Below are 21,268 nucleotides of genomic sequence, written 5' to 3' on the forward strand. Positions count from 1 at the left end.
TAACACTCGCGTCACCGGCCATGCGCCGTTCCCTCGCGGCTCTCACCCGCCCTGCTCGTCTCACCATATTTTAGCAATGTTTCTGAGGTGAAAAAAGGCTGTTTTTGTAACAAATATGATTTTCGAAGGACAAGTTGCTGTCTAATATAACACCCAGGTCTTTAACTCCCAAAGATGGAGTAACAGTACATCCTTCAAAATAAAAATTGTAGTCTGAGAGATCTCTTTTAGCTCTTGCCCTTAATTTCTTATATACAGTTGTATGGTTTTCTATTGGGTTTTTCCTCAGTCGTCGATATGCTCTATTTCTAACTCGAACAGCAAGAGTACATGCCTCATTCTACCAGGGCACATTCTTTTGAGAACTCAGTTCTTGGGATAAAGTTGTCTGCAGCCTATGCTAACAAACTGAATTATTTCATGCATCCGTCTAAACCTCCTTGAAACACATTATGCACTATTTTCTGAGTTCTTTCTTTAAATTCATCCCACCTTGCTTTTGCGTAATTTCTTTGGCCTGTAGCCCTGTTCTTTAATTAGCCTTCTCCCAATCTTTCTTAAAATTGGAACATGGTCACTTCTATGGCAAGTTCAGGGGAAGTAAAGGTTAAGTCAATACATGAGGTTGCACCATGACCAAGTTGACCTAACATCATTCAACACTACCAATCCATGATTTTCAATAAAATCCTCCAGGACTGGTCCACTTCTATCTCAAGTACTACTCCCCCAAACTCCACTGTGCATTAAAATCCCCATACTGGCAGCTCCACTTTAGCCATTATTCCTTCCAGTTTTTCTTCATCTAACTGCAGTCCTGGGTCATAAATAACTATAGAAATCCTTTCCTGCTCTGACCATATTATGGCAATCTCACATTCAAGCTCTATGCTGATCTCAACTCTTCTATATTGTAAACCATTTTTAATAAAAGTGGCACATCTACCTCCAACCCTATTTACTCGATATGCTCTTAAACTTTTATAACATGGGATAACAAAATCTAAGCATGGTTTAAGCCATGTCTACTGAACACATATCAAATCAGGTTTTTCGACAAATGCATCAGTAAATCTCTTGAATTCTTGACCATTGGTTACTAGACTTATAGCATTCCATTGCAGAACATATACATAGTATATACAGATAAATATATACTGCAGAGATTTCAGAAAAAAACCAAACAAGATGGCAGCTCTCGGCGGCAATGGAGCAAAGAAAAGGAGATTGAACTTATATCTTTTTACACTGTAAGTTGTTATGTGTCAACCCAAAACAGGGAATTTATCTAATTTAACGCTTAAAATACCAACAGGTGTCCAAATGTTTTCAGTTAAATACTGAAAAATAACCGTCCATGCTAACTGTCCATTGACCTAAATAGTTGCCCTGTGTCTCACCAGGTTGCCCGTTGACAGAAACATTGCTCAAAAAGTTGCCACGTTTATCATCACCTTATGCCTATGTTTATCTTTATGGTACTAAACACGCGTCCTATTTTCGAATTCGCCTTTTGCCAAACTCGCTCTTCTCCATTTTCCTATCACAAATCAGATTGGAACGGCATTTATATTTAATAAAAATGAAGAAAATATTTGAAAAGTTGAAATAAAGTGCCTAACAAGTATTTAATAAAGTATTTATTAGGTTAGCACAAGATTTGCTACTCTCTGATTGGTTGCTGCTAACTGTCCATTGACAATTAGTTGCCTGTGTCTCACCAGGTTGCCTGTTGACGGAAACATTGCTCAAAAAAATGCCACATTTATCATCACCTTATGACTATGTTTATCTTTATGGTCCAATAAACTGACAGGATGATCACAGTCATCTGCACTGGAGATTAAACCTCCAAATGACAATGTTAAATGTTTAAACCATTACCTTTAATTTGATAACTATGTATTATTAGAAATTATGTATTACTAATTATTTATCCTATGTGTCTGACACAGACTTGGTGTCCAGAGGTCAAGTGAAGGATTGTGTAATAGATTTTAAAGTGTTTTCTCTATTTTCTCTATTTTAAACTCAAGATTAACTGCGCTGGTAAGAGGGTCTATGGTTGGAAAGATGTTTGAGAAGCCCTGCAGCGGTCAACCTGTAACTTTCACCTGCACACCCACTGAAGCTAAGCAGGGTTGAGCCCGGTCTTTATCTGAATGGGAGATCTCCTGGGAGACTGGATAGCCTCGGGAAGAGGTGTTAGAGAGGCCAGTGGGTCCTAACACCCCTGTACAGTTGCAATAAGCTGTACTGTCTACACTAAGTGTGACACTAAAGGCCAGAACACACCGAGCCGACGCCGACGAACTAGTGGCGACGAAAGCAGACTGTGTGGTTGGCTCACGTCGGCAGCGTCTGTGTCCAAAGTTGGCCTGACACACCAAACCGACGCTCTACACCCGACGGCCAAGTAGCACGTCAGTTCTGCGCCTGCGTGAGATGAAATGCCTTTCCGGACAGCAGGTGGCAGTAGCTGAACAGCCAATCAGAATGATCAGATGGCCCAACGGACCGACGAGCTCCAACGCCGATTCAACATGTCGAATCAGCCGAAAAAAAGCAGACGAGGACCAACTTCAGCCGACGGTGCGAAACACACTGAGAAAACTTAGTTGGCCGACGAAGAAAAACTGCCCGACGGCCAACCGTCGGCTTGGTGTGTTCCTGCCTTAAGTGTGTCAACCTGGTGTAAAATAGGCCATACAGCACATCACATACTGCCCAACGCCCCAGTACAGTCGCCCATAAGGGGTGTAACCCTGAGGAAAAATAATCTCTACATTACATCACATACCATGCAGGTAGTTAGTTAGTTTCACATCACAAATTATATAGTCTTTTAATAAATTCTTACAACTTACATGGAGGAACTTTCATTTTTTTCATTACTATTTTTAATATTTTTGAAAGAAGTGTCATATGCTCATCAAGCCGGCATTTATTACATCAAAAATACAGAAAAACATTAATATTGTGAAATATTATTACAATTTAAAATAATGGTTTTCTATTTTAATATACTTTAAAATATTATTTATTTCTGTGATGCAAAGCTGAATTTTAATCGTGATACTTGTGATACTTTTTTTTAGGATTCATTGATGAATAAAAGGTTAAAAAGAACAGAATTTATTCAAAATAGAAATCTTTTCTAACAACATAAGCCTTTACTATCACTTGTAATCCGTTTAACACATCCTTACTGAATTAAATTACTAATTTTGCTTTAAAAAAGAAAAAAATGACTGACCCCAAACATTTGAACAGTATATATTGTATATATTGTTACAAAATATTTCTAACCACAGAAACGTTTCAATACAAACCATGTTTTAAATGTATGTAACCTGTGCACTCTGAACCACTCCAAGCAGGACTTAAACGCTGGTCGCTGGCAAGAGAAGCAGGCCCAATAACAAGAACACCAAGTTTACCTGCACAGGTCTCACTAACGTTAGCTGGTCTCGGTTACAAGTCCACCTACTAACTCTACAGTTTGATATAAGGTGCGTTCACGCGGCCTTGTAATTCCTGTAGTTACGAGATTCTAGCTTGTAAAAAGCGTTCACGTCCTCGTAGAGCTCGTAATTACAGCTTGTAAGCTGGGAGTTTTCTGAGAGCTCCCACATGTACCACGTGGCCGCTGTACCAACTGACCGCTGTAGATTCATTTAGGTGTTGATAGTGGTGTCATGGAAACGCATAATTCCCAGTCCAAGGACCAAAAGGACGTGAACAGCTCCGAATATAACGTCACGTGTTGTCATCTCAAGATTCCGGTAAATACGAGGTGACGTGAACGCAGTATAATTTGTCAGACAAAACGGCACATTGAACATTATGATTGGTCAGATCGCCTGTCAGTCCAACTCCCAGCAAAGAGTGAATTATTGATAGCACTTACACATTTTTTTTTTTTTTTTTTTTTTTTAATACATTACACTTGTGATGGGAGAAACAAAGTTTTTAAAAGCTTTGAAACAATTGAACCAGTTGCTTTGCAAAATGATTCACTGTTTCGAAACATTTGAAACCACACACTGTTGACCCCTGCTGGTCAGAACAGCATAAATGGAACAAAAACTCCTGCCAAACATGCATGAAAACACTTTTTACAAAAAATAGATAAATAATAATAATAGCTAATAAAACACTAATCCATACATTAACAGCAGTGTGTATGAGTATTTGATTGTCAAAATATTTGGTATATAAACAAAATTTCATAGAGATATATATTCACATTTCATTTTCACAACACACTTTACAAAAATATGTTCAGAGATTAACATTTGCTCTGTTGTAAGTATAAACCCACTGGGTTCTACTCGCACCACCTCCGAGTGGGACCTGAACACATAACCTGATTTTGCTGAGTTCAACATTTTCCTGGGTCAACATATTTTGTTGATCCTGGAACAACATTCAAATCAACCAATCAGATTTGAGGGACAAGTTTACAGATTATGTCAAGTTTAGGCTTAAAGTCATGAATTGGTGCTTCTACATCAGTGTTATTCATCTATCATTTCCCTCTGATTTTTGGGATAAGACCCCCCACTGTCGCTCTAGCTTGCATGCATGCATTCCGGTCTGTTCTGTTTATGCAGTTTTTCTTTGACTACCTTGTGAATTGACCTGTCATTTAAATCTAATAGCGGAATAAAACTGACCAACATTGAGATCTCGTAGCTGAACAAAACTGACTGACAATGAAAACAAACTGTAATTGAAATCTTGTAAAGGAACAAAACTGACCATCATTGAGATCTCATAACCGTACAAAACCGGCCATCACTGAAATCTCGTAACAAAACAAAAACCAACCGTGTTTGAAATCTCGTAACAGAACAAAACTGACTGACACTGAAAACTGACTGTCATTGATATTTCGTAACCCAGCAAAACTGACCGTCATTGAAATCTTGTAATGGAACATAACAAACCAACAAACCAACATTGAAATCTACTAAACTAACAAAACTGACAGTCTTTAAAATGTCATAGCAAAACGAAACCAACTGAGATCTCGCAACCAAACAAAACTGACCATCACTGAAACGTTATAATGGAACAAAACCGATCAGAAGATTATTTTTAAAAAAAAGAAAAAAAAAAAAGACACACAAAGACATCAAGAATCAGCACATGAATCTCAATAATGGTGACAATCAAAAGTGTCATGCTGCAATGCATGCTAGAAACAATAGTACAAAACTCCCAGCATACATCACAGCATGAATAAAATATGCAGCTGAATTGTCCTATTATTATTTTTTTTAATTCTAACTATTTGCTTTTATTTTATGCTGTGGTTTTTGTTATAACTAATCACTTTTGTGATGTCCAGAGTTGATCTGATTGTCTGAATATTTAGTTGTCACCATTGTTGAGATTCATATGCTGATTGCTCATATCTGTTTGTCACTGTCCTTATTTTATCATGTTTATCATGTGTTTTATTTTATTTTCAGTCTTTTAGTTTGTTTTTGCAGTAAAAAGCTTTTTGTTGTGTTTTGACTAAATAATTCATGCAGTTTTAAACAGCAGAGCATGAACAGAGCACATGGTTTTTCTTTATTAAATAAAGTAAACAAAAACACATACATATAATTAACATAGCCTATATGCATGTGTGCCTTGTCACCTGATGGTCATAATGATGATTTTATGATAATTCAACCATTGGATTTCATCAAAAAAATCTTAATTTGTGTTCCAAAGACAAACAAAGGTCTTACGGTTTTGGAACGACATGAGGGTGAGTAATTAATGACAGAAATTTAATTTTTAGGTGAACTAACCCTTCACCCCCACCTATGGCCGTTCACCAATATGAAAATCTCCATGGCTGATTCACGTGATTCTAATCCACAGCAGCAGAGGGCGCTCGTGCTGCGTCATCAGTGAGGTATTAGATAAACATGAACCCTGATTATGAAATGACTCTTTCGTACTTCCTGAAACATGACAGGCCACAGTACTCACTGGAAATTATTTAAGTTTCTCAAAGTGCTGCTGTTTAGTGCCATATTTGCGATTACAGTTTTGTTCCTTGTTGCCACAGTTAGGACGTTTACATTTGATGTGAACGCGGGGCTTGAGCTGGGAAAATGGGAAAATACAACAACCATTTCTCTTCATTTAAGTCCGCAACAGAGGAAGAACCTGCTGGCAAATTTCAAAGGTAACAAACAACGTAGAAATACCGAGTCCGTCTCTGCCCCGATCCCTAAGTGCAGTTTGACATGAAACTCATCACGTGACGTGAATAGATTTGACAGGAACACATTTAGATACAGTAAACGGAGACGCTGTTAACAAGTGTGCTGTTGATATTACAAATGTAATTGTAATGTAGCTGTTGCAAATGTCTTGTTTTCGTCTCTTTCATAGCGGCCATACAGATTCCCACGGTGTCATTTACTGAGACAAATGTGAACACGAGCGCGCTGCGCGAGTTCGACGGGCTGCTGAGGAGGGGTGAGACACCATGAGTTACAACAGCATCAAACAGTGCTGTCAACGATAGATTACTGAAACCTTCCCCTGATTTGTGTCCCATTACCTTTTTGAAGCTATAAATACATACAAAAAACGTGTTTTTCCCATTACAAATAGTTAAGCATTTCATAAAATTGGGCTCAGAGGCAGTGACATCATGTGGACCCTTTCTGCATTGCCTGAAAACAATGTAATCACACAATTCCGGCTTGAAGCTCGTCCTACATTTTGGTAACAGGGTAACAAAAATTCCAAACCTTATATATAGAAAACATAAAAATACAATTTAAAAAATATAAACAAGCATTTTCTGAAGGTTAGCGCTTCATTTCACTTGACACTTCCTTCATCATTTTGTAATCATTATTTTTTTTTACTGTATTTAAGGAAAGTAGCCACTTTTCCTTTAGTAATATTAGGTTTTGCATTGAGTGAAACTAAAGGAGTGTTATTTAAGACTGGTTTCTTTCTCAGTCTTCCCAAAGGTCTTCTCATCCAGCCTGGTCAAACATGAGCTGGTGGGAAACTACAGCCATCTGTTCACGGTACCAGGGAGAGAGCCTGATCTGGAGCCGTACATGCTGCTGGCTCACATTGATGTAGTGCCGGCCGATGAGGCGGATGGGTGGGACGCTCCTCCTTTCTCTGCTCAAGAGATCAATGGCTTCATTTATGGACGAGGAACCATCGACAACAAACAGTCTGTGATGGTACAGTGATTCAGCACTGCATCGTTTTCATTGAAACAACTGCACACCTGATGCTAACTGTAATGATGTGCTCTTGAAGGGGATCCTTCAGGCGCTGGAATACCTTCTGGAACGAGGTTACACCCCTCGGAGAAGCTTCTACATTGGTTTGGGTCACGACGAGGAGGTCAGTCTCAAGTGAATTGATTAGTTGTAATTTATAATACTTATTTTAATGCACTTATTTATATGGTTATATGTCAGGTGAATGGCTTACATGGTGCAGTCAATATCGTGAAGCTCCTGAAGACTCGAGGGGTGAAGCTCCAGTATGTTTTAGATGAAGGCCTGGCAGTTCTGGACGGTGTCATAAGTGGCCTGGATGGACCTGCTGCCCTGTGAGTTATTTTGAGCAGCTCTATTAGCAGAGTTATTTATTATTGAATTAGTCTGTAATATTTTCCCGTGTGTGTGTTTTGTAGAATAGGTATCAGTGAGAAGGGTCAGGCCACAGTAAAGCTGAGTGTCAGCAGCGCTCCAGGACATTCATCCATGCCGCCCAGAGAGAGCAGCATTGGCATCTTGGCTTCAGCTGTCAAAAGGCAAGCGGAAACCCCTAAAACACTTTATTATTGTAAAACAATTGGAAATAGTGAAAAATGTATCTTTTTATTAGAGGTTTTTGTGATTTTTTTTTTTATTGCTATCAAGTTATTCTCAAAACAGTGTTAAACTGAGTTAAAGACTTTATTTAAATGATGTTTTTGGTAACATCTTTTCTCAGGTTGGAGGAAAATCGGATGCCCAGACTGTTTGGATATGGTCCTGAGCGTGGCACATTTGAACACCTGGCACATAAGGTAAAAGTGTTCAAGCAAAGGATTTTACAGGCTACGTTTTATGACATACAGACTTGCTTTACAACAAACCATTTCTCTTATTTATTTTGTAGTTTGGTTTGCCTCTCCGATTCATCATGTCTAATTTGTGGCTCTTCTCTCCGCTACTCAGCAGGTAGTTCATATTGTTGTCTTAATGTTGACTGCAGTAATATAATAATAATTATAATAATAATAATTATATAATAATAATTTCATAGTAATATAATAATAATATTGGTGTCCCTTTCATATGCAGGGTGTTGGAGAGAAAACCTGACACAAATGCCTTTGTGAGGACCACAACTGCCGTCACAATGTTTAACTCGGGTGTGAAGGTGGGGCCCTCTTTTTTTGTAAGTTCTCTAAGTTGTAGCATGAATGTAGATCTGATTATTTCTCTTTCTCTTACAGATTAATGTAATCCCGTCATACGCCGAAGCTTTTGTCAATTTCCGTATCCACTCAGCCCAAACATTGCAGGAGGTGAGAGGTCACGCTGTAGCCACTCAATGGCTCATTCATCCAGGCTAGAGTTGTTATAGCTCAGCTATTAACTTTTGCTCTTCACACCTTCTCAACCAGTTTCACATGAATCACTCTAAATAAAAAACTAACACTAGAAGGATAGTTCACCCATTCAAAAATGACAATTATGTTTGTGACTGAAAAACTGTATGACTTTCTTTAATGATGTGTGTCCATACAATAAAAGTCCCGTGCTGTTTGTACTGCATTGTTTTTCAAAATATCTTCATATTTGAAATGATGTGAGGGTGATTAAATGAAGAACTTTCATTTTTGGGTGAACTGTGCCTTTAAATCAAACTCTTGACTATAATCACTCACTGTTTGATCACATCACATCCCCTTTTATGTCATCTTTTAGGTTATGGATTTGGTCAAGTCAACCATATCAGATGAGCGTGTGAAGGTAGAGATGGTCAATGGATTCGACCCGCTGCCCATCAGCTCATATGATGAGAAGGCTTTTGGGTTCCAGGTCATAAAGAAAACAGTGCAGGTCATGTTTCCTCAGCTCACAGTGGCCCCTGGTAAGTGAAGTCATGCATTCCTGCTTAAGTGCCACTTACGCACATCATTGTCTCGTGAAGAGCCACTTTTAGCTGCTCTATGATTTCCTCTCACAGGTGTATGTGTTGGCAACACTGACAGCCGGCACTACAGGGACATCACCCGAGACATATATCGCTTTGCACCAACGTGGTTCAAACCAGGTGACCCTCAGAGGTAAGACACAGGAGAGTGGCTCTTTATACTAATGTAGTAGAGGATCCAGCTTGAGGGTACGTTTAAACAACAACGATGTACTAACAAATGAGAGCGTTTTTCCTTTGTGTTTTTGAAAAGCTTTGTGTACAGACGACAATGTTGTCAAAAAATTATGTTTATACAGAAACAACTAAAAACACTGTATTCTGCATGCCAGGCCAGTAGATGGCGAGGTCATAATTAGAATTAGTTGGCGATGTTAGAATTTGGTGTATGTAAATAATGTATAGTAGCAGTGCAGGAAATCTACACTTTGTGAAGTGTTAATAAACTTGTGTAAACGTTCGTGTTCCTCCTTTAGATTCCATGGTGTGAACGAGAGAATCTCCATTAAGAACTATGAAGAGATCGTGCTGTTCTACTTCCAGCTCATCCAGAATAATGACATCAGGAAGTTGCCGCCACCTCACAGTAGCCAGCATGAGCTGTAAATGGTGGGATGATACTTGCACTAATCTCAAGACACTGAAGGTTAAGAAACTAAGCTAAGGGAGCTTTGTTTTAACTGATGTGAATTGAATATCTGGATCAAATTAATACAGCAGCTTTAGAAAAAATACTAAAGTATTGTAGGTTGTGAAAAAAAATCAATCATAAAGATTCATTTTTGCATTCCTTACTGAACAATTTAAAAAACACATCACAAGTTTGCTGTTTGTCAGGTGTTGACAGCAGGGCATGGGTGTAATTAACCCTGTGCTTAGGTTCACATTACATTCAGGCATTTGGCAGATGGTTTTATTCAAAGTGGCTTACAGTATACAGTATGTGTATACTATAAATAATGTCATATTACATACATAATGTATGTATTTCTATTTGAAGTAATTGTTATTAGTAATGTCTGACCAAATAATTATAAGTTTGTTGACTGAATGTAAACATAAGCAACCCTTACGAAAACAAAAGCATTACTAGGCATAATTAAAGAATAAGCTAGCTATGTGAATAAATCAGACAAAACTGGGCATTGTGATGATGAATTGATCATTAATGAGTGATTAGTTTTGTAGATGAATAGAATTTTCCACAATTTTGAGTGTCACTTTTTGTGTTTGAAAGTGTTACTGGGTTCAGGGGAGAGCTGGAAGAAACATCTCACTAGTTATTTCTGGTTAAGTCTGCTTCAAAACGCAGTTTATATTTCTGACTTTCCATTGTCAGACTTGCTGCTTTGGTGTTTTGGACCAACTTTCTGAGAGATTCAGCACAACACCCTGAGCTCTCTATAGTTATTCTACTATTCTTAATAGTGTTTGCATTTTTGGAGATTTTATTGAAGGTTAATGCTGTGATACATTTTCAAAAACTGCAGTATGGGCCAATAGATTATCATTAGACATTGTGTTAGACTGAAGTGATTTTTTATGACATCCTCCCTACTAGAAATTTTACGTTCCCAGAACATTCTCAGAACGTCCCCACTGGTGTTAAGGACGTTGCCTAATAACGTTCCCAGTACATTCAGAGACGGTCAAGATGTGGAGTTCTTTTGAGGTTTGGGGGACGTTATTTTGCGGACCTTCACAGAACATGATGTTCAAGATGTTCTCTGAACGTTTAGGGAACCATACTTTATTTGGAAATGTTCTCAGAATATCCCTGCTGCTCTTGTCAAAAAATATAATTGAAAATTAGAGCTAAATTGACTAACAAAAGTGGCTATTCAAACAAAAACTACTTTTTCTTAAACGTTTTATATATACAGTACAGTCCAAAAGTTTGGAACCACTAAGATTTTTAATGTTTTTAAAAGAAGTTTCGTCTGCTCACCAAGGCTACATGTATTTAATTAAAAATACAGTAAAAAACAGTAATATTGTGAAATATTATTACAATTTAAAATAACTGTTTTCTATTTGAATATATTTCACAAAGTAATTTATTCCTGTGATGGCAAAGCTGAATTTTCAGCATCATTACTCCAGTCTTCAGTGTCACATGATCCTTCAGAAATCATTCTAATATGCTGATCTGCTGCTCAAGAAACATTTAATGTGTACAATTGTACAAAACATTTTATTTGATGAATAGAAAGTTCAAAAGAACAGTGTTTATCTGAAATCTAATCTTTTGTAACATTATAAATGTCTTTACTGCCACCTTTGATTGATTTAATGCATCCTTGCTGAATAAAAGTATTCATTTCTTTAATTTCTTTTCAAAAAAATAAAAATAAAAATTCTTACTGACCCCAAACTTTTGAACGGTAGTGTATAATGCTACAAAAGCTTTGTATTTCAGATAAATGCTGTTCTTTTGAACTTTCTATTCATCAAGGAATCCTGAAAAAAAAAGTACACAACTGTTTTCAACATTGAAAATAATCATAAATGTTTATTGAGCAGCAAATCAGCATATTAGAATGATTTCTGAAGGATCATGTGACACTGAAGACTGGAGTAACGATGCTGAAAATTCAGCTTTGCATCACAGAAATAAATTACTTTGTCAAATATATTTAAATGGTACACAGTTATTTTAAATTGTAATAATATTTCACAATATTACTGTTTTTTACTGTATTTTTAATTAAATAAATGTAGCCTTGGTGAGCAGACGAAACTTCTTTTAAAAACATTAAAAATCTTAGTGGTTCCAAACTTTTGGACTGTACTGTATATAAAAAAGCTCTTTACAGATATTTTCTGGCTTATTATGAAACCTTTTCTGTAAAATGCAAATCTTTTGCAGTAAGTCATTAGGTGACAACAGCACACACAAGCTAATGTTACTGCTGTATCACCGCATCAGTAAATACACAGTTACTGTCTTTAAATAAAGCAACATGCAACAGAACATCAGTGTTTCTGGATCATCACTGACTGAAGCACAGGATCTACTCTCCAGCACAATGGTAACCTCACAAAACTCAGATAACAGAAACAGAGCATTAAACACTAACAGATCTCTCTAGATCTCAACTCTGACTTTGTTTCTTTCATACGAATCTTCTTAATGAGGTGTTGATGTTTTATTAAAATTTAGAAATGTCACCGTTACGGAGGTAAGCCCTTGACGATTTGACTTTATTTTTTCTCCAATTGTTATAACTGTGTGTTTCTAAAACATTCGTTACAAAAAAAAATTGTAAGGAAAAAAAATCTAATCAAGTTGGTTTGGCTGCTCATTGTTGATGATTTCATTGTCATACCATGGCCTTATTCCCTGATCTCTGAATTTTGTATTACTTTCATGTTGTTGTAATCCTATGATAATGCATAAAATCCTGTCCTGCTTTGATATTTTGAAAGTTTTTATCATTGTGCAGAAATTATTCAGACAGGGTCATGTAGACTCACACAGACATCAATATTCTGCGTATGATCCTCAACAATGGTGACAAAATTTTCAGATTAACAGATTAACTCTGAGCATCACAAAAACTACTAAAGCCACAAATAAACTTTTGTTTATTGTCACCATTGTTGAGGATCATACGCTGATTCATGATGTCTGTGTGAGTCTATTAGGCACTGCTCAAAACTCTGTATAATGAATAAAAAAATAAAAAAAAAACATGAAAAAAAACTAACCTTTAATGAATGCAAAACTAACAGTTAATACACTCATAGTTTAGATTCTGGAGAGGATCAGTGAATCAGGACACTCCATGATGATTGAATCACCATCATTGAATAACTAAATTCATCTGATCAGAATTTCTCTTGTAATTTTTGCTGTAACAAGCATGTTTTGGAAACACAGTTAAAACAGCCAGGGAAAATCTAATGTTAAAATATCAAGAATCAAGAGCCCATCTAAAGCAAATGCTCACCTCCATAACGGTGACTTCAAACTTTATTATTTTCTATAAAACTCCACATCGTGACCGTCTCTGAACCTACTGGGAAAGTTACTAGACAATGTCCTTAACACCACTGGGGATGTTCTAAGAATGTTCTGAGAACGTTATTTGGTGAACCTTCAGGGAACATTCAGGACATTCTGGGAATGTTTAGGGGACTATTACTATAGGACGTTCTGATAACTTCCCGAATGTCCTCTTTGTAACGTTCTTATGTGACCATAAAATAACCAAAATAGAACGTCCCCCTAAACTCATATTGGAAACGTTATTTAATGACCAACAGAGGACCGTGTGGGAACATTCTGTTAATGTCCCAAATGTCCTCTTTGTAACGTTCTTATGTGACCATAGAATAACCAAAATGGAACGTCCCCCTAAAGTCATATAAGGAACCTTAAACTGCAGCACTTTCATTACTAAAAGAGGACGTTTTAGGAACATCCCGAATGTTCTGTAAAGGTTCGGAATTTTCGTCACCTTTAGAGAACTTTTAGGGAACATTGCTCAAGGTCACGAGAATGTCGCCTTCTACATAGGAGAATTTGCATCACAAAGCTGCAGCTCAACACAGTTATTGTTTTTGGTTGTTAGAATGTTACTTTGAATTCTTAGTTATTTTTTTGCACTGAAATGGTCTGATTGAAAATTACTGTAAATGTTGTTTATTGATTATTTTTATGAAATTAATTTAATTCCATGAACAGAAATGTTAAATTAATAATAAAAAAAAATGTTAATACAAACATAGATGTGTGTTCTTTCTTATTCTGTATTTTTTTCCTGATAAATATTCTAACATTATCTAAAAAAAATATCTTATCTGGTAAGATCGAAATTCCTGATAGACACAGAAGCTCTCACAAAAAACAGACACCATGCAACAAAACAATGAAATTGCTAATCTGAAGAAAAGATCATGAAGAAAGGACATAGAAATTTGCCCAATCTTCTCTGCTCTCCCATTGTAAACCTCCTTCCTCCTTCTCCACTCCTTTTCTTATCTCTCTGGCTGAAAGTTCACTAAGAATGTCTATATACCACATATGATGTACTGTATCTTGTGCATCTATTTCTTTTTCCCTTTCATGGTCTCACATTATGAGAAAGATTGAAAGCTCAGAATAAATGTGAGAATGCTTTCCTATCCCTGACCATCTTGTCCAACCAAAAGGCCTTCTGTAATTTACAATTTAAATAATTTTTCTGATCTGGGTATTTAAAGGAAAGTGGTAAAACAGTCTAAAACAGATAAAACTGTGATTCTACAACCAGAAAACCAACACTCAGTGCTGTGTGAGTCTCTGGACCTCTGCATGCAAAACACTGACACACTGCTGTGTGTCTCTCTGATGTCAGGTAGCCTATGCATCTCTCACTTTTAGATTCATCTTTGAGCAATTGATGTTATGTATTTATAATTTCTGAATTGGATTCTCATTGTTTAATTATGTAATTGGCATGATACATTGTTACCTGACAAATAAAACTTTATGTTTGATTTATTCTGGGCTCTTTCAAAGTCCCTTTAAGACAAGTCATTTCACTCGGCGGCCATCTTTGAAACGCCTCTCGGGCATCCTGGGCATCATGCAGCTCCTATCTCTTTGAATGGGGAAACATCAAATTCTCCAAAACTGTTCAACAACCTTACGATTAAATTTCATGTTTGAAATCACCAATCAAATCAAACAACAACTGTCTCATAATTTGTTTTCCAAATGCTCGAATCATGACAAAAAATAACCCCGGTATTTTTCAGGCTGGATCAAGCTAATGCGCATGCGCAGACGTAAATGCGCGTCTCCTGTGCCTCATTTCGGAGGCGCGCGTCTGACTGTTTCTATAGAAACCGGTGCTTCTAACGGCCGCTGCAGTGACGCGATGACTTTACCAGTCGGTGATTGGCTCTTATTTTTTAGAAGGCGGGACTTATTCCGCCATATTGCGCGTTACACTTTCTCCCATTCAATACGAGTGACACGTCTTGTGTTATTCTACAGTCTTTGGCTCTTTTGAAATCATTATGACTAGTAGATTATGTAGAGGCTGATGTTACTGCAAATCTGTGTCCAGCATAGGTCAAACTGAAGGCTCACGAATGAAGACAGCAGTAGGCACGTCATCTGAGACTTTCTGAACTCGATCAATGACTTTGCAAGTTGTATGGAAATGACTAAACCAGTGGTTCTCAAACTTTTTTGGTCACGCCCCCCCTTTAAAAAATCAGACTGGCGAGTTTGTGATCATGAGACCCGCAACCCTGCCGGCATGAGACTCTGTGTGACATCGGGTCCCTGATGAATGAATAATTGTAAGTATGCAATCACACTCTAAATGTAAAATAAGTGGACAATTAGTGCTTTTTTAATCATGCTAGTTTTAATCAGACAACTAAAAGGGAGCACAAAGACCCAACAAAATAGTTTGCAAAAGTAGTATTATATCATTGGCTGTGTATGTTAAATTTGAAGACATTAACACAAACTTAAAGGTAAAATGTGAAATTATTGCACCACTAGTGGCTCTAAATACTAGTACTTCAAAAATACTGCAAAAATTCCACACATTTCCTTTTTAGGAGTGTAAGGGTGATAACGTGAGGTTAATTCTTAGGCCAGTCGCAGCACAAGCAGTTGGGATTGAAGACGGTCCCTGCAGGGCATCTCTGTACAAAGGTTCTGCCATTAGCACACTGAATGAAGGTCATTGGGTCAGCTGGGTTTGCATAAATTCCTTCTGGTCTGCCTTTACAGAACTCTGCTCCTGAGGGAGCTGTCGGTACAACTTTACGTCTAGTAGATTGAGCAGTGGATGATGTTGTTGTGGTCTCATAGGGCACATGTGTTGTATTTGGAGGGAGAGACTCTGGAGGAGGAAATTGGAATTTGATATTTTATGTCAAGTTTTCCAATTATTAATCTGGTTTATTACATGGCTCCCTGGAATACTTGATTCTGATTGGTCAATATCCAGCGGTCTAATATTTCCTAATATTTGGCTTCGTCCAATTTCAACTTGAATCAATATTTCATGCCCTCATATTTATTTATTTGGGGAGTAGCCATGCAATAAAGGGATAATGTACAGTCAGACAGTTACTATCGCAAAATAAACTGACAAGGTAACGCAGAACAGACTGTACATTATCTATTCTTTATATAATATAATCATGAGATATAAAGTCATTTATATAAAAGTCAAAATGATGAGACTGTCATAATTATGATATGAAAATGTGATAAAATTGTGACAGTTGAAATTATGAAAACAGTCATTATGACAAAGTCAAAATTGAAGTCTGACAGTCGAAATTATGGCATAATTATGAGATCAAAAAGTCTACTTATTTTAAAAATGTCATACTCATATCAAAATTATGACAATGTCATGAGATCAGAAGTCAAAATTGAAATACTAAGTCATAATTTAAATCAAATAGAGTTGAAATGACAAAAAGTTGACTTGAATTTTTTTGTTGAAATTATGGAGATACAAATAATGATCAATTTCCAACCTTTTTCCCATTTATATCATAATTTTGACTGTTATAAATTATAAATTAGCATCTCATAATTTTGACTTTTCATGTGATAATTATGATGTACCAAAGCATGTTTTTTTTCTTATGTAGCAGAAATAGGCTCGAAATGTACCAGTATTAAGAAGTGAGTGGAGATGCCTAATAAGAGGGTAGTTGCCCTGCCCACAGAACTGTCCTGCGAAGTCATCGAGATCCAGAGCCCAGACGAAAGCTCCTCCAAACTTGTTCTTCTTCAGGTAGTTCACCTGTAGCAGACCAGATCTAGTTATTGAGAGCATGAGAACTGCATTAAATTGTATGTATTTTCCAGCCTGTATGACATATTCACCTTAGTCGTAAAGCTTTCCTTGTTGTCAAATCCCACCCAGTCCTGTTCCTTGGTTGCATAAGGAACTTTCTGATCATCAATCCATTGCACGGTGGCTCCTTGAAGGAAAGTACAGATCTGATGGGAGATAATCATAACTCTTATGATTTTATTTTTCACAATTAAATATTGTGCTATAATGTAAGTTCTAAGTGTTGGATTGAAGATAAGACCTCATAATAGGACCAGAATCCGGCCTCTCTGGTGAAAGGTCCAGCTGAGGCAGGTCCACTAGTTGGAGCTCCGACTCCACTGGCTCCAGACGCCAGGCGAAACGTTCTTCCATATGTTGCAAACCCCATCCTCAGCTTTTCCACAGGAGTGCCCTGATCTCTCCAGTATTTCATTGCAAAATCCTGCATTATCATGATGAATCAGTTATTTCCTGTTGCATGTTGTCAGCTGCTTGTTATTTGCAATTACTCATAGTATCATTCACAAATCAATTATATGTTATATATTATGTTATATTTCAGACATTTTACAGTAGGATATAAGGCCTTATACAGTATTAAAGTAGATATTGTCTCCTGTGTCTCCAGAGCCACGATACAGAGGACTGTTGTGTCCAGTGACAGTCTCCCATGAGCCATGGAAGTCATAGGTCATGACACTGATGAAGTCCAAATACCTGCATTACAAGAGGGAAATAGCGAGTTCATAGTCAGCGCCCATTTATACATTAAATATTACTAAATGATCATTTGATTGGCATTTTAAGAGATTCTGTCCGCAGCTTAATCATATTTCATGATTCAAAGTGAACAAAACTCTTCATGAGACATACTTGGCAATTTCTGCAATTTCATACGCAGCATCAATCGTTCCTTTCCCAGCAGCCACTGCAGCGGTGAGCATGAGTCTGGGACGTCCTGTGGCAGCACCCTCTGCCGTGTAAGCTTCCAAGAGTTCCTGTTATAGTCACATATTTGCAGTGGATTAAGACCTTTTTTAACTCATTGTAAATTATAATCCATGTTGAAAATCTGCAATTCAAAATCTAATATAAACCTAGAAATAAATAAGCATGATGTAAAATAGAATGAAATATTTCTGATTCTGCACTATTACTAGGTCACTGATCAGATGAGTGCGACATTGATCATGTGACTCTTTGTACAGACAGTCAAATTTTCTTCTGTTGAAGCTAAAGTTGCTCTTTTGGAACATTTCAAATAATGCTGGAGAACATGATAATCTTTTACACAAACTTGTGGAGTTCATGAAGCACAAGTGCTGCTGCCATTAAAGGTGCCCTAGATTCAAAAATTGAATTTACCTTGGCATAGTTGAATAACAAGAGTTCAGTACATGGAAAAGACATCCAGTGAGTCTCAAACTCCATTGTTTCCTCCTTCTTATATAAATCTCATTTGTTTAAAAGACCTCAGAAGAACAGGCGAATCTCAACATAACACCGACTGTTACATAACAGTCGAGCTCATTAATATGTACGCCCCCAATATTTGCATATGCCAGCTCATGTTCAAGGCATTAGACAAGGGCAGCCAGTATTAACGTCTGGTTGTGCAGAGCTAAATCAACAGACTAGGTAAGCAAGCAAGGACAATAGCAAAAAATGGCAGATGGAGCGATAATAACTGACATGATTCATGATAACATGATATTTTTAGTGATATTTGTAAATTGTCTTTCTAAATGTTTCGTTAGCATGTTGCTAATGTACTGTTAAATGTGGTTAAAGTTAAAGCGCGAGCTCTTGGGGCGTGGAGCACGAGAATTAAAGGGCCACACACCCTGAATCAGCTCATTTCTAATTATGCCCCAAAATAGGCAGTTAAAAAAATGAATTAAAAAAAATCTGTGGGGTATTTTGAGGTATTCTGAAACTTCACAGACACATTCAGGGGACACCTTAGACTTATATTACATCTTTTTAAAAAAAGTTCTAGGGCACCTTTAAAGCAAAAGAGGAACAAAACAAATACTTTCTAAAAATTCATGTTCCTCTTAAGTTAGTTGTTATGCTGATTTTTTTTTTTAATTTACATGTTTAGTTATCACTTTACAATAAGGTCTCATTTTTAAACATTAGTTATCAGTAAAAACAATGAGCAATACATGTTTAAAACATTTGTTAAAGGGTTAGTTCACCCAAAAAAGAAAATTCTGTCATTAATTACTCACCCTCATGTCGTTCCACACCCGTAAGACCTTCGTTCATCTTCGGAACACAAATTAAGATGTTTCTGATGAGATCCAATGGCTCAGTGAGGCCTCTATTGAGAGAAAAGCCACTCTCAAGGTCCATAAAGGTACTAAAAACATGAGTTCATTGGTTCTACCTTAATATTATAAAGCAACGAGAATACTTTTTGTGCACCAAAAAAAAAATACTTTTCAACAATATCTAGTGATTGGAGATTTACGAATCGATCAGTAGTTCAGAGTGCAAAAATCACGTGATTTCAGCAGTTTAGCCGTTTGATAGGAGATCGTAATCACTAATTCGAAACAAAAGATTCGTAAAGCTCAGAAGCAGTGTTTTGAAATCGCCCATCATGAGATATTGAAAGGTCGTTATTTTGTTTTTTTGGCACACAAAATGTATTCTAGTCACTTTATAATATTAAGGTAGAACCACTGAACTCACATGAACTGATTTAAATATGTTTTTAGTACCTTTATGGACCTTGAGAGGTTCAGTGGCTTTGCTCTCAATAGAGGCCTCACTGAGCCATCAGATTTCATCAAAAATATCTTCATTTGTGTTCCGAAGATGAATGAAGATCTTACGAGTGTAGAGCGACATGAGGGTGAGTAATTAATGACATTATTTTCATTTTTGGGTGTACTAACCCTTTAACATTAATGAAGATTAATAAATGCTGCATAAGTATTGTTCATTCTTAGTTCATATTAACTAATGTTAACAAATGAAACCTTATTGTAAAGTGTTACACATTTTTAAAAAGAAAAATTCAAAATAGAAGAATTTTCACCAGTGGACTTTTGGACATGTGTGCATGCATGCTCATTCTTTCTCTGATTGTTTATTACCTTTATTGATTTTTACTCCAATATTCAACCATGTTATCAACTTGTTGTAAAGAGCATACTAGGTTGATTTGTTTTGTGTGCGAGAGAACGCAAATCTGTAAATAATGAAGTACCTTGCACAGCAGAGTGAATCTCTGCTTGTCTTCTGGAGGACTTCCACGGGCACCGGGATACTCCCAGTCCAGATCCAGACCATCAAAGCCGTGGCTCCTCAGAAATGTGATGGAGGACTGAATAAAGGTCTGCCTGTTTTCTGGTGTGGACACCATGATACTAAACCTGAAGTCATGGCAGAGAATTCCATGAAGATGAAATAAACATTTCTGTTCAACACACATCCTTCATTATTCAGTGTTTGAGCAGGACTCTTACTGTTCTGAGCCAAAGTTCCATCCTCCGACAGCCAACAGAGTTTTCAAGTTGGGGTTTCTGTCAAGCCAAATATGTGTACCATTATTCGCTGTATAAATAATCACTGATCAGAACTACATTACATAACATATTCTATACTATTAACAACTATATTCACAAAGAAAACATCAGATGACAGCACATACCTTGTCTTTAGTTCATTGAAAGATTTGTAGAGAGTTTCATCATTCCATTCAAAGGTTGTCAATTTATTTTCCTTATTAATAATGGAAAAAGCATAAATTAAATGAGTGCACAGATGTGGGTCCACATTAGATGGCATGTACTTGCCAACGCCAGGTCTGTACTGAGCCCAGTTTGTGAAGTAACATGCCAGTTCGGAGGCCAATCCTGAAATAAATAAATAAAATTAATATAATATATAATTATTACACAAATAATATTATTAATATAATAACAGCATTATATAAACATGACTTGAATATAATATTTAATAATGAAACAACAAATGAAAAATAAAAAAAAACTTACCAAACTGGCACAATGCCAGAGAAAAGCCTGAAAGGAGATACAAATGAAATGTTAATATATAAAACACTCAAGCTCTTAAAAAAGCATTATATGTAAGAGCAATAATCACTTACAAGCTAGAAAAATTAATTTGGTCATCATGAAGTGATGGTTGTATCAGTCAAGAAATGTTGTCTGCTACTGCTGTATGAAATGCAGAAATTATCATTTATATTACTTCCTTTTACCCCCCAACTCACAGAAGTGACTTCTGCA

At 36.7% G+C, this 21,268-nt stretch overlaps 2 protein-coding genes across 2 annotated transcripts; one reads left to right on the forward strand and one right to left on the reverse strand.

Annotated features, from left to right (window-relative positions):
• Positions 1-5,935: 5,935 nt before the first annotated feature.
• pm20d1.2 (peptidase M20 domain containing 1, tandem duplicate 2) lies at positions 5,936-10,338 on the forward strand. Its single transcript, XM_048177430.1, has 13 exons — positions 5,936-6,193; positions 6,403-6,489; positions 6,985-7,220; positions 7,300-7,386; positions 7,464-7,597; positions 7,682-7,801; positions 7,984-8,059; positions 8,152-8,213; positions 8,337-8,415; positions 8,492-8,563; positions 8,967-9,132; positions 9,229-9,328; positions 9,672-10,338. Exons 1-13 carry the CDS (start codon positions 5,974-5,976, stop codon positions 9,799-9,801), a joined length of 1,569 nt encoding a protein of 522 aa, XP_048033387.1. The 5' UTR covers positions 5,936-5,973; the 3' UTR covers positions 9,802-10,338.
• A 5,200-nt stretch (positions 10,339-15,538) lies between these two features.
• LOC125260374 (acidic mammalian chitinase-like) lies at positions 15,539-21,268 on the reverse strand. The gene is made up of 11 exons (XM_048178696.1): positions 21,127-21,268; positions 21,014-21,040; positions 20,668-20,872; positions 20,483-20,539; positions 20,224-20,389; positions 17,877-18,001; positions 17,597-17,720; positions 17,263-17,445; positions 17,051-17,167; positions 16,835-16,967; positions 15,539-16,046 (listed from the first exon to the last, which is right to left on the reverse strand). Exons 1-11 carry the CDS (start codon positions 21,152-21,154, stop codon positions 15,784-15,786), a joined length of 1,428 nt encoding a protein of 475 aa, XP_048034653.1. The 5' UTR covers positions 21,155-21,268; the 3' UTR covers positions 15,539-15,783.

The sequence above is a fragment of the Megalobrama amblycephala genome, linkage group LG24 (genome assembly GCF_018812025.1).
Source record: "Megalobrama amblycephala isolate DHTTF-2021 linkage group LG24, ASM1881202v1, whole genome shotgun sequence".
Taxonomy (NCBI): Eukaryota; Metazoa; Chordata; class Actinopteri; order Cypriniformes; family Xenocyprididae; genus Megalobrama; species Megalobrama amblycephala.